The sequence below is a fragment of the Pocillopora damicornis genome, chromosome 4 (assembly GCF_964200805.1).
Source record: "Pocillopora damicornis chromosome 4, jaPocDami1.2, whole genome shotgun sequence".
In the NCBI taxonomy this organism is placed as follows: Eukaryota; Metazoa; Cnidaria; class Anthozoa; order Scleractinia; family Pocilloporidae; genus Pocillopora; species Pocillopora damicornis.
In genome coordinates this window covers 21,573,613-21,586,105 of record NC_142673.1, presented here as the reverse complement: position 1 = coordinate 21,586,105, position 12,493 = coordinate 21,573,613, and the positions used below count along the sequence as shown (strand labels likewise).

Sequence of the window (12,493 nt, the reverse complement as noted above, 5' to 3'; positions counted from 1 at the left end):
TCCAGATTAAAATTTAACCTTGGGTTAGCACTAATCAACCTTCAAACTGGGCCCTGGAGGAGTATAAATGGGTACCAATGAATTGTCAGGGAATCTTGATGAAATGTTGTGGGTAACCTTGCTATAGACTAGCATCCCATCCAGGGGAAGTAGCAATACTCCTAGTCGCTTCATGCTGATGAAACCGGAATAAGCTCTGGCTGGATGGGCCACTTGGCTTGCCCAGGACGAAATCTTATACTTTCCGGATGGTTTGGTAGTAGCAGGTAACGACTGACTTCATACATTCCCGCACTACGTCAGACGCTTTCGTTCATTAACAGGTAATTTAGTGATAGCAACTGAGTTGAAAATGAAAATTGACCACCGTGAAGAGTTGAAGGCTGACGTTTCGCTAGCCCTTAGTCAATCGCTTTGACAAAGGGCTAACGCTCGAAACGTCAGCCTTCAAACTCTTTACGGTGGTCAATTAACGTTTTCAACTCAGTTGTTATCACTAAATTATGTTATGCGCTGCAGCATCACAGTTTAGAAACTTACCCCTTTTATGCTTTCGCTCATTACTTGGTGGTGTCGACTGACTCGGAGCGAATCCATCTCCTTTCCGATGGTTTCGTCCCATTTACAAGAATCTCCGACGATTGTGATTGACCTCAAACCTTAAGTAATCTAAGATAGGAAGTCACCACCGGCACAACAATAGCCTTCGGTGGAAGAACACCTTGAAATAATTGTTTTCAAGGGTGGATTAACAGCTAAGAGGAGTATCCGAGACAAATGTCATTTCCTAGCATAATGAGTGTGAGGGGACGCACCAAGATGTACTTGACCATAGAGAAGCAATTTTAACTCATGGATTTGGGACAAAATTCTTAAGTTTGGATCATCTGCTCTATTCTCTAATGTTGTTAGGAGAAATTTGAAGTTGGTCGCTCTATGCATTTAAAGGGTTTTGTTTGTCTTCAACTTGTTACACAAGTCTTTCTCTCTTCACCAATAAGTCCTTTAGGGTGTTACCCATGAATTAGATAATTGAACCAACAGATAAAGCCACATTTCATATATATTCATTTATTCCATGATCAGTAAAAATACACACATTGTTAAAAACAGAAAAAAAAGTCTGTGCTTATGCACAAGTACTAACTGATAGATAAAATGTTTCAGAAAGAGACACCTTTCTGAAACCTCATGTTTTATGTAAAAAATGAAAGGAAAGTTGAGCAGAATAATTTCCTTGGTACTTCTTATGCTATTAATTTACAAGATCCTGCACTTATGAGTGACTTTCATCAATTCAACGTACATGTTCAACTGCAAAGGAAAAACAGAAAGAAAACCTGTTTAAACCCTGTACCATTAGTTTTCCTTCAAGTTCAGTAATTATAAAATAGAAGATCTTAAACTAGCAGCCTACATGTTGTCTACATAAAATTCCTGCGACATTGCCAAATGTTTTAAATTTTACTAAAGGCGTCTTAAATTCTCCTTTTTAAAGAAATCAGTTGTATCCAATTGAACAGCTACAAAAAACAATGTTTAGAGTAAAACTTCCACACTGAAACTTTAACACCTACTGTATGTTGAAAGGTCAATCTCCTCTGGGAGTTCTCCTACATTAACTTCAAAGCGATCTTGGACTTCATTCAATATCTTAGCATCTTTTTCATCTGAGACAAAGGTGATGGCAAGACCTTTGGTGCCAAAACGTCCAGCTCTAGCAACCTTTAAGGAGGAAATCATCAAAATGAAAAACAATACATTCTCCAAGATATAATTAAGCTTGAACAGCAGTACAATCCTAGAGCAAGTTATAGTAGGAAAAAGTTGGCTTGCACACGAAGGATATATTCTTGCTAACAAACCCTGTGAAGGTAGGTGTCCGAATCCTCTGGCATGTCATAGTTAAACACAATGTTAACTCTTTCTATATCCATTCCACGACCAAACAGATTGGTGGCTACCAGCATTCTCTTGGAGAAATCTTTAAACTGTTTGTAGCGAGACAATCTGCAAATGACAACAAAGTATTCCATAAAAAAAATTTGTAAAAGGGATCAAAATTCCAAAGTTAACTTATGGTTAGAATGAAGAAATAAATATATAACTCAGACACAGTTTTTTTAAAACTTGCTTCAACCTAACAGAGAAAAGAAACACAGGGTGGCTCCACAAGGAAACAAAGTATCAAAACTTAGGAGATAGTTTGATCCTCACCATAGTATCTTTTCTGTGTATATAAATGGGGAAAAAAGTACCTATTCAAGTCGTCATATTTTTTAACTTCCAAAACCATCATTTGGTTGTAAATTGGGGCAACTGAAACAAAAAAATCACTTACTGCATAATGACTGGCACTCACCTTTCTTCTTGTTCCATTCCTCTATGGATACAAATTGCTGGGAAGTTCTGCTCAATCAGCAACTGAGCAAGGGCAATGCAGCGCTGCACTGACTTGACAAAGATGATCACCTGTAAAAGTTCATTTACACTAGGTCAATACTCCATAGAGAAACAACAGAAAACATGGACACGGCTGTTAAGTGGAAGGTCAAAGCTTTGATCAAAGATGACCCAAATGCAAATAGTATAAGCATTTAAGTTGTCCACCACAAAAAGCCCAGATAAACTTCAAAACCAACATCAAAAAACAAATGTTCCAAAAATAACCACAACTTGTTAATTAGAAATCTCTGATATTAACCATAAAGTGTAATGCTATAATATTGTTCAGTCTTTATTAAGAACTTCCCCATAAGAAGCCCTATTTTCCACACCAAAGCTTCTGCCTTGTTTTATCTGAACTCTACTGATAATGCAAATCTGAAACCCTATTCTTGAAAAATATTCACAACACACTTTTGGGGAAACCAGTTTTGAGTGACAAAGTTTGATCTTGATTGAGTATTACTCAATTTCATGGTGTAATGCTAGTCTTGGAATCAAATGCTGACTTGGTTTCTTGTAATGATTTTTTTAATGATATCTTTCCAAAATTTGTATTCTCTCATGACACTTTTTGTATCCAATTTGGATCTGAGCCCTCCTCTCACTACAGCAGCTCCTCAAATGACTATAACTACATCTAGATACCTGGTTGAACTCTAATACATCTAAAAGGTCGAAAAGCTTTCTGTTCTTCTCCTGATCCTTGAGTTTGACATAGTACTGTTGCAGGCCGTGCAAGGTGAGTTTTGTCTCATCATCAACATAAACTTCCATTGGCTGTTTAATTAAGAGAACAGAACAACATTCTTTACCACAAGAGGGAGTTGGAAAAAATACTATGACATCCAAGGGGAAGTAAAGACAAAAAAACAACCCCAACAAAACAAATTCACATTTACGACGATTACTATGTAAAATGGAGCTTAAAAAAAAGATTGATTCCCTGACAATATCAAAGTGATCAACCTCTGTGTACTTAAGAGCGTACTACATGGTAATTTAAACTATAAGAAAAACCTAATGCACTCTTGGGCATTGTAACATGTCACCAACAAATCTTCCTTGAAAAAATTCAAAACAAAACAAAACACGCAAAAAAAACCCATAATAGGCACCTTATACAGACAAATACACATACACAACAACGACAAAAGTTATTTTAAACTACCAAAGGTTTGATCTGACATGAAAAAAGAACAACACAAACACGTCACACAATCCAATTAGTTACAGCTTGTGGGGCTGGGAACTTGAAGGAGAGGAAACCAACTGACATCAGATGAGGCAGTTGACTTGGTGTAATGGCTGCTGCTCCTGCTTGAGCTAGCTTGCTACACTTCATGATCAAGACTTCTGAAGGTTTGACCACGAACATTCCTTCACTGAACCAAGGTATAGTGACAAGCAACAATGGCACCTCCAAGCAGAGAGACACATTTGCAACAAGGAACCACCTCAATTTTTTCAAGCCAAACATACAACCATCATCAAATAACCCTAGACACAGACTGTACAATACAAACCAATGAATGACCCACTGCTAATAACCAGGAATGACCAAATCAACTCGCACACAAACCAACACAACTGACCACAACTTTATTGGCTAATACAACTTTCCTAACTCTACCATTAACACCCAGAAACATGCTCCAAACAAGCATATTCATTAAAAAACCATCTATTAAGCCCTCACTCCATCATTAGAGAAAAAAAAAAGTCCAAAAGCCAGCCAACAGAAACAAGCCAAACAACTCTGCTGCAAGGAAGTGCCAATAATTGCCAATCAGCCTTACAGCTGCTTCTCCATCACCTCCTTCATGAGGGTAATGAATGCTCAACAACAGACTTCACAATGGAACTTAGGAGGTATAATTACATCTTGCATAAATTTCTTGCAGACAGGGCGGATCTCTTTGGCTAGTGTTGCACTGAACATCATGACTTGCTTCTCATGTGGAGTCATGCGGAACACCTCTTGCACATCTCTTCGCATATCTGAAAGATGAAACAGTAGAAGATTAATCAATACTATCACTAATACTATTCACCTTAGTCCTAGACCTAAGGCTAAATGCAATAAGAGCAAGGTAGAACTTGAGACAACACTGATCAGTGGACTTCAAGAGCAGGGTGATTTCTTGGGTTATCAAGGGGTAATGGTTTGAGAGCACCTCCACTAATTATTGTGCTGGTATTATGCTCCCTTCCCTACTCTATTTTAAACATACAGCTTTTGAAAGTTCAAATATAAATGCATGGATAGCAGCTGTTCAAGAATTAAGGAAGTATTTAGCAACAGAGGGTAATCTAATAAAAGAAAGTTAAAAATGTCTCCCCCAAGGAATTTAAACCCTTCCAAGGCTCAAGGAAAAGAGACTAACAACACCCCAGAACAAATCAACTTCAACAACAACTCTGGGAAGGAACTGCTGAGGGAAGGATTGTAACACTTACCAAGCTGTTCTAACATCTTGTCGCACTCATCAAGGATAAAGTGCTTGATATGTTTGAGATTTAATGACTTCTCTCGTGCCAGTGCCAATATTCTGCCTGGGGTACCCACAACAATATGTGGGCAGTTGGTTTTCAAGGTCTGCTGGTCCTTCTTGATGCTGATGCCGCCAAAAAACACTGAAACTTTGATGTTATTCATGTATTTAGAAAACCTTTCATACTCTTTAGAGATCTGGAAGGCCAACTCTCGTGTGTGGCACATAACCAACACACTGACTTGGCCATCAATTTGCTCTAGCTGCTGAAGCGTTGCAAGAACAAACACTGCTGTTTTCCCCATTCCACTTTTGGCCTGGCAGATAATATCCATGCCCAGGATTGCTTGAGGAATACACTCATGCTGAACTGCGAAAAAGAAGGGAACATCTTGTAAAAAAAACCTTGCAAATACTGTAGATGCAACGAGTTATTACCTAATACATGCATGCAGTAATCTACAGGATTTCCTTGTGGTCTTTCCTGTTTGCCCAATATGAGTTCTCAAAAGATGTGATTTCATTTCTTTTTCCATCATGGAAACGCTAACTAGTCTTAGGCCAAACATGGGTAATGGATCTCACAACAAAAGATCATAGCACAGGGCGTGAAATTGCGCCTAGTACAGGCGCCAATGCGACTAAATTTTTCACTTTGGCGACCAAATCCTGAAAGTTAGTCGCCAAATTGGCCACTAGAACGTTTCATCATAACCTTACCAAGAGATATAGCGAATTAAAAAGATTTCCAAAGATAAATCCGCGGCGAATTTCCTCGTTAAGTTTGTTTCCAAAACGTAGCACATGCACCTCGATCGATAACTAGACGCCATATTGGATTAAGATGAGCTTGAAAGTTGTATATCATCCATCCTAGTGTCCACTTTGTAGCACGTTAAAGATCTTTTCCCTAACTTAATTTTGGAGGGTCTATCTAAAACGCTGACAGCGTAAAGAAAGATTTTGTTTGTCTTTGAAAATGGCGACCAACTTTTTTTGAATCGGCTACCACTTTGAAGAATTTAGGAGCCAAGTGGTTATCAGAAAAAAAAGTTAATTTCACGCCCTGTAGCATTTTCTGTTAATAAATTATCTCATTAATATTCATTTCAAACAGTAACTAGCTACATTTTTATTAAGCCGAGACTTTTCCATCACCTTACACATCGAAGGGAAAATAAAAACATTCAAAGGACAAAAGACACAAAAAAACTTTCTGGAAAAGGGAATTCGGTTTTTGCAACTGAAATACAACGTAAATTATTGTAGGCTTTCTATACCTTCTGAAGGATGTTCGAATCCGCAGTCAACGATGGCCCGAAGAAGTTCTGGTTTCAAGAGAAAATCTCTGAAGCCAGAACTGTGGATACTGACGTAGGTACCTTTAACATCTTTCTTTGCCAGATCTTTGGTCGCTTGCGCTTCAGCTGGGGTTTCTGTCTCCTCCTCTTCGTAGTCCAACAATTCGTTTTCATCACCAACTTCGGCCATGATGCAAGAATGCCGCCTTGACAGAAAAGAGCGAAACGCACTTAGTTGAAAAAATAGCTTTCCACGGAGACGAAAACCACGTAGCCTTCAGAAGGCCGCTGTGTGCTTTCGAATCAAGGTGAACTGAATCATGGATGGGCAAAAAAGAAAGAGAATTTCGAAGGATATTCTACCTTAACGTCGCTACAAAATCAAAGACAATCAACCGACTCTACAATGACGCAGATGAAGCGCACACTTGTAATGGATCATGGGAATTATTTACGTTGGCAAAACCGTTGGCGGTTGATTGGCTAGTTTCACGAGCAGGGGTTTATCTGCTGGAATATTCTAATTTTTGCACGAGTTTTAGTGGTTTTTTCAAAAAAACCTGACGATATGTCACAACTTTTACATAATCTTTACTCAGTGATCTATTCATTCCAGTCCATACCTTTTGTTCTGTAATTCACACAACGCGTATGTGAAGTAAATTCGATCGAGTTGCGATAGTTTGTTGTTGTATGTTTACAAAGCGAATTCGTGTTTGAAGAATCTTTACTTATGGAAACTATGGATGCTGACTCTCTGAAAGGAAGCCGTATGAGGAGGTATTCTTTAAAGTTGTCATTTCATAGTTCAAGTCTACACTGAGCTCACGTTACAATTGGAAAATGAAATTTAGTAAACTGTGAAATTTATTCAATTCACGAGCACTAGCACAAGATGGTACACGTACTAAGCTTGAATATAAAATTATCAATATATTTATTTTTTGTGGTCATTGCGCCTATTTATTTGAGATACAATACACTCTTTTTCTTACTTGTTTCATATTTTACGGGAAAGTGGATATACTTTCTGTACAAGAAAGACTACATAAAATTTAGTACATTAGGTATGCATGCTTCCAGTATATTTCTAAATCATTTCTATTTAAATGGAAATGATTGTTAGAAAAATTATATGAAAGTCTCAAAATTTTTAAGCCACAAAAATGTACACACAGGATTTTTTTTTCTGGAATTGATCTGTTTAAGATCACATGAATGTCATATTAACGTCAACCATTTTGGAGGAGAATTACAAAGGTAGACCATATGTCATCTACAATCTGTAGTTTATTGAGCGTCTATCATCCATAGTCCTTAAATTCAGACCAGTACTCTGACTTAATAACTGATCTACGAATCTACAGTATTTTGATTGACTGTGAATATATGAAAACCATGTATGTGAACTGCAGAGATAGATCACTTTCATATATCATCTGCAGGTCACATATATGATTTTCATATATTCACAGTCATTTATTCATTACTTCATGGGTTTATTTTTAACTGACATATTGACAAGCTCCCAGTTGGCTTTTTATCTCGATTGGTAAAGCACTGTACAGATATCGTATAGGTCACAGGTTCAAATCACAAACTTTTGAATTAACACTTTAACTTCCAGATCAAATTTGTAATTCTCCTCACTGTCAACAATACAATCATCATAATGTTAGTTTAGAGAATTTAGTAATGGATCAACTAATTATTCCCAAATTTATATTTTTCTTTATCCTCATCACTCTTTTCTGGTTGATATTGTATTGATATTGTAAAGAGAAATTCTGTCTTGGTCACTCATGGGGGTTAAAGGGTTAAATGAGTGGTACAGTGAAATGCAACCCTGTAACTTGACCAGTCATAGCTAACTAGGAGATAGAATAATGTAGGTTAATGTGATGGTAGTAACACCAAGGATTTGGTATCTTTTTTTTTTTTTAAACCTCAGGATTCTTCAGCTGGGAACTTTTGTTGTATTTGTGTGGTGGGCAGCAGTAATCAAGTCTGTTAGTGCAGTATTCACCTTTATATTTGGGAAAGATTATAGGCTTGCCATGTTTGGTAAAAATATAAAAAAGAACTTGTTCCTCCTTGATGAAAGCATCGTAGTGACTAACAATGGATCATATGGTACTATTCCTAAGAAGGTCAAAGAAACACAATGGAAGTATCAGGTAATTTTAACATTAATTAACGTTTTTTTTGTGTTTGGATTTCTCTGGGTGTTTTACTACAGATAACCCTCCACAAAAACTTACTTCAGGGTTAACTTCAGATCTTATCAGTAATTCTCCTTACTGTCTGCCAATTTTACAATTTTGATGATGTTAGCTTGGCCAATTTGGTGGTGGATCAACTGGATCAATATCAGTATCTGGGCAACTGCCCACCTACCCCTCCCCTAACCCAACATTAACCTTAAATTGTTGTCAATTGACTGTTGTTGAGTTAGGGGAGGGGTAGGTGGGCAGTTGCCCAGATACTGATATTGATCCAATCAACTTATAATCCCATAATGGATATTTTTTTTTATTCTCATTTCCTGTTTGCTTGATATTATGTTGATATCATAAGGAGAAATTTTGTCCAACTCTTTGCCACCCATGTAGCTTAAAGTGTTAAGTGACTTCTTTCAGAAGTAAAACTTAATCTGTATCACACCTGCTAACTGATTTTTTGTCAGCTTTTAAAAGTAATTTTCCAGCCACTCAGTGTCTGCTGTCACTGTAATGAAGAAGAAAAAGAAATAATGAAGTTAGCAATGTAGATTATGTTGAATTTGTAAGCTGTTTATATTGTTTTGTTTCTTTTTTTTTTGTTCAGGAAGAGATGGAAAGATGTCCTGATATCTGGTTTAGATATAAGGTGAAAAATCTTTGGAATTCATGTCTGGAAACTGTAGCCAAGTTTGTTGGAGCAAATGTGAAAGATCTTGTATTCATAGCCAATGCCACATCAGGAATTAATACAGTTTTGCGCAGTGTTAATTTTCAAGAGGGGGATGGAATCCTGATAACAAATCAGACCTACGGTGCTGTCCAAATGACAGCTCAGGAAATCTGCCAAGAAAAGAAGGCAAAGTTGTTAGTGCTCAATGTCACATTTCCAACTTCAGACATGACTGGTTCTATTAAGTACCAAGTTACTGAAATTGTGGAACACTATGAGAAAGTTTTGCAGGAGAACACAAATGTAAAGTTAGTGATCATTGATGCAATCACCAGTATTAGTGCATTGAAGCTTCCAATTAAAAAGCTATCAGAGGTTTGTCACAAGCACAATGCTTTGGTGTTGATTGATGGTGCTCATGCTCCTGGACAAATCCCATTGGATCTTGAGAGGATTGGTGCAGACTTTTTTGTGGGTAAGTTAACCCGTTACACCCAAATATCAGTATCCACATTCTCTGTACTCTTCTCTGTACATTTCCTTTAGTACTGACTAGGAGAATTGGTTTAACAATCAGAGCTTCTTAGGTTGGTGATCATTCCCTTTATTCTCTGGATCTTAATGAATAATTCAGCCATTAGGTCTGTAACTGTTTTCATTTTTGTCACCTCAGTCTATAGTCTCCATGTGTGGGCTGGGGCAAGGGAGAGAAAAGTATGCAGGGTGATTACTGGAATGAAATAGAAACAATCTTTTCACTTCCTTTCAAACTTATGGAACATTTTTGGAAAATCTCTCCTGGTTCTATAACTGATTGCGACTCAGGATGGTTTTGACTGTTGACCCCACCCTAGCAGAATACAGGACTATAAAGGTGCAATAGTAGGGGGTAGGGTAGGGGTAAAATCCTCACATGGGAGATGTTTCCTTGTTCTATACCTGCTATGATTTCTTGTTACCTTTCCTAAATTTTTATTGTAAGTTTTAAATATGCATGCAGATCTTTTTCACTGACAGTAAAACTTGGTAAATAAAGTTTTCTTATTTTCCTTTCTAGGGAATCTTCATAAATGGCTCTTTGCCCCTCGTGGCTGTGCTATTCTATGGGTGAATCCCAAATTCCATGATGTCATCATCCCTCAAGTCGTGTCATGGTTCCATGACAAAAATCTTCAGGACAGGTTCTTTCAACAGGGTACTATAGATCACACTTCTTATACTTCAGCTGCAGCTGCTGTGCAGTTTTATAGAGAAATTGGTGGCATGGTGAGTACATGGTTCTCTTGATTTTCTCCTGTGCAATCTTTGTGCAACTGGAAATCAGTGGCCAACAATTTAAGGAGACTGAATGAGGAAAAGGGGTCTTGTCTGAAAGTAATGTGATTGGTCAGAAGTAGTTCTGATGAGAGAAAACATCTTGAAAGCCCCAAGATGTTCTTTTGGGGCTTTCCTTGTGTACATTTTGAACCCCAGACAAAGTTGAATTCCCAACAATCTTTAGATGATCAACAAATGTTGTAGAAAGTTGCAAAGTCACATATTGGTTTTTGGTGTTGTTGTTTGGCTTTTTCTGCTCATAAGCATCATTCTGCGATTTAAAAATTTACTTCTAAGCCATTTTCTCACAAAAGCAGACTCTTTATCTTTAAATTCCTCAATATTTAATATTGAAACATGTTTTCTGCTGGTTTGAATTCCCCAACACACTAAGGCAAGGTTCAAATTTCCCACACCCCCCTCCAGGCACAGATGACAGTCAAATTCCCAGGGGGAGGGGGGAGATAGGGGAGATAATGTATTGATGCTTGGAATTGATCAGCACATTACAATGAAATGTGTGGCAGTTAGAAAGTAGGATAATCAATCAATGGTGATCTTGACAGCCAATAGCTAAGAAGAGGTGTAATATCTATTGTAACTAGGGTGCAATAACAAAGTACAACAGCCAGCTTGCAACTTGGGCATCAACAACATTAGCTGAAACTTGGGACACAGAGGTTCTTCCCATTCCAGAGTCAATGCGTGCTCCATTTATGGCTGTCATCCGCCTCCCTGGAGAATTGTCTGCAGCCTATGGAGCCACACAAAAAGGAGCAGACAAGATGATGTCTGATGTATACCACAAGTACAATGTTATTGCATGTTTTATCAGCATTCAGGCATCTTTGTGGTGCCGAGTGTCAGTTCAAGTGTATAATGTGAAAGAAGATTACATGCAGCTTGGTGATGTGGTCCTTCAGTTGAAAGACGAATGTGTTAATGGTTTCTGTCCTAAAGTGGAAAAGGCTGCTGAAACTAACAGATGGTCATGGTATGAAGACCCACAATTAAGTTTCTAGATGTGAGAGATGTTCAGTTAAAAATGAACACAGGCGTGGGACAGAATTCACTGAATGCTTTAAGTAGAGAAGTGTTTGATTAGAAGCAAACACCGGCACGGGATACAGAATTCACTGAAATGATTTAGTAGAGAAGTGTTTGGTTAGAAACAAACACAGGTACGGGACACAATTCACTGTAATGCTTTAAGTAGAGAAGTGTTCAATTAGAAACAAACACAGGCACGGGACACAGAATGCACTGAATAATTTAGTAGAGAAGTGTTCGGTTAGAAACGAACACAGGTACAGGACACAATTCACTGTAATGCTTTAAGTAGAGAAGTTTTTGGTTAAAACAAATACAGGCATGGGACACAGAATTCACTGTAATGCTTTAAGTAGTGTAATGCTTTAAGTAGAGAAGTGTTTGGTTAAAAACAAATACAGGTGTGGGACACAGAATTCACTGTAATGCTTTAAGTAGAGAAGTGTTTGGTTAAAAACAAATACAGGCACAGGACATAGAATTCACTGTAATGCTTAAAGCAGAATTCTGAACTCTTCCATTTAGTTACCTGCTACTCTATTACATACCTACACAAAAATATCATAATCTCTGGTGTTTTTTTTTTCTTGTCATTTGATCTGAAAAGTGGAAAAAAGAGATGAACTAAAAGTCTTCTTATTATAAAACACTTACATTGGTCATAATTATTGTCCATGAAACAACCTAATTTAATTATCACTCAGTCCTAGTGCAAAGTTTGTTTTGTGTACATTTCAGGCATGCAAGTGAAATGAAGACATTTTCATGCACATCAATTGTAATCTCAAAATTACTTGAAGTTAACATGTATCACATGTACAAAACCTACTTGGGTTATTTTATCATTCCTATTCCAAAATTTGGTGCAAGGCATGAAGTTAACAAAATATAAAGCAATGAGAAAGCTAATTTTCCTCATGCTGTGATTTAAGAAAACTGTTTGATTCCAGGAACCGTGGGCAAAACTAACGGCATATTTTTGTGCTAGATGGA

The 12,493-nt window shown here is 37.4% G+C and overlaps 2 protein-coding genes across 2 annotated transcripts; one reads left to right on the top strand and one right to left on the bottom strand.

Annotated features, from left to right (window-relative positions):
* Positions 1–1,055: 1,055 nt before the first annotated feature.
* Positions 1,056–6,649, bottom strand: LOC113671657 (spliceosome RNA helicase Ddx39b). Its single transcript, XM_089202509.1, has 8 exons — positions 6,221–6,649; positions 4,906–5,310; positions 4,328–4,446; positions 3,094–3,225; positions 2,363–2,472; positions 1,866–2,010; positions 1,578–1,725; positions 1,056–1,314 (listed from the first exon to the last, which is right to left on the bottom strand). The coding sequence occupies exons 1-8, from the start codon at positions 6,429–6,431 to the stop codon at positions 1,298–1,300; spliced, it is 1,287 nt and encodes a 428-aa protein (XP_089058635.1). The 5' UTR covers positions 6,432–6,649; the 3' UTR covers positions 1,056–1,297.
* Positions 6,650–6,683: 34 nt separating this feature from the next.
* Positions 6,684–12,409, top strand: LOC113671656 (uncharacterized). The gene is made up of 5 exons (XM_027187901.2): positions 6,684–7,021; positions 8,193–8,418; positions 9,068–9,608; positions 10,191–10,399; positions 11,056–12,409. The coding sequence occupies exons 1-5, from the start codon at positions 6,975–6,977 to the stop codon at positions 11,470–11,472; spliced, it is 1,440 nt and encodes a 479-aa protein (XP_027043702.2). The 5' UTR covers positions 6,684–6,974; the 3' UTR covers positions 11,473–12,409.
* Positions 12,410–12,493: the final 84 nt, after the last annotated feature.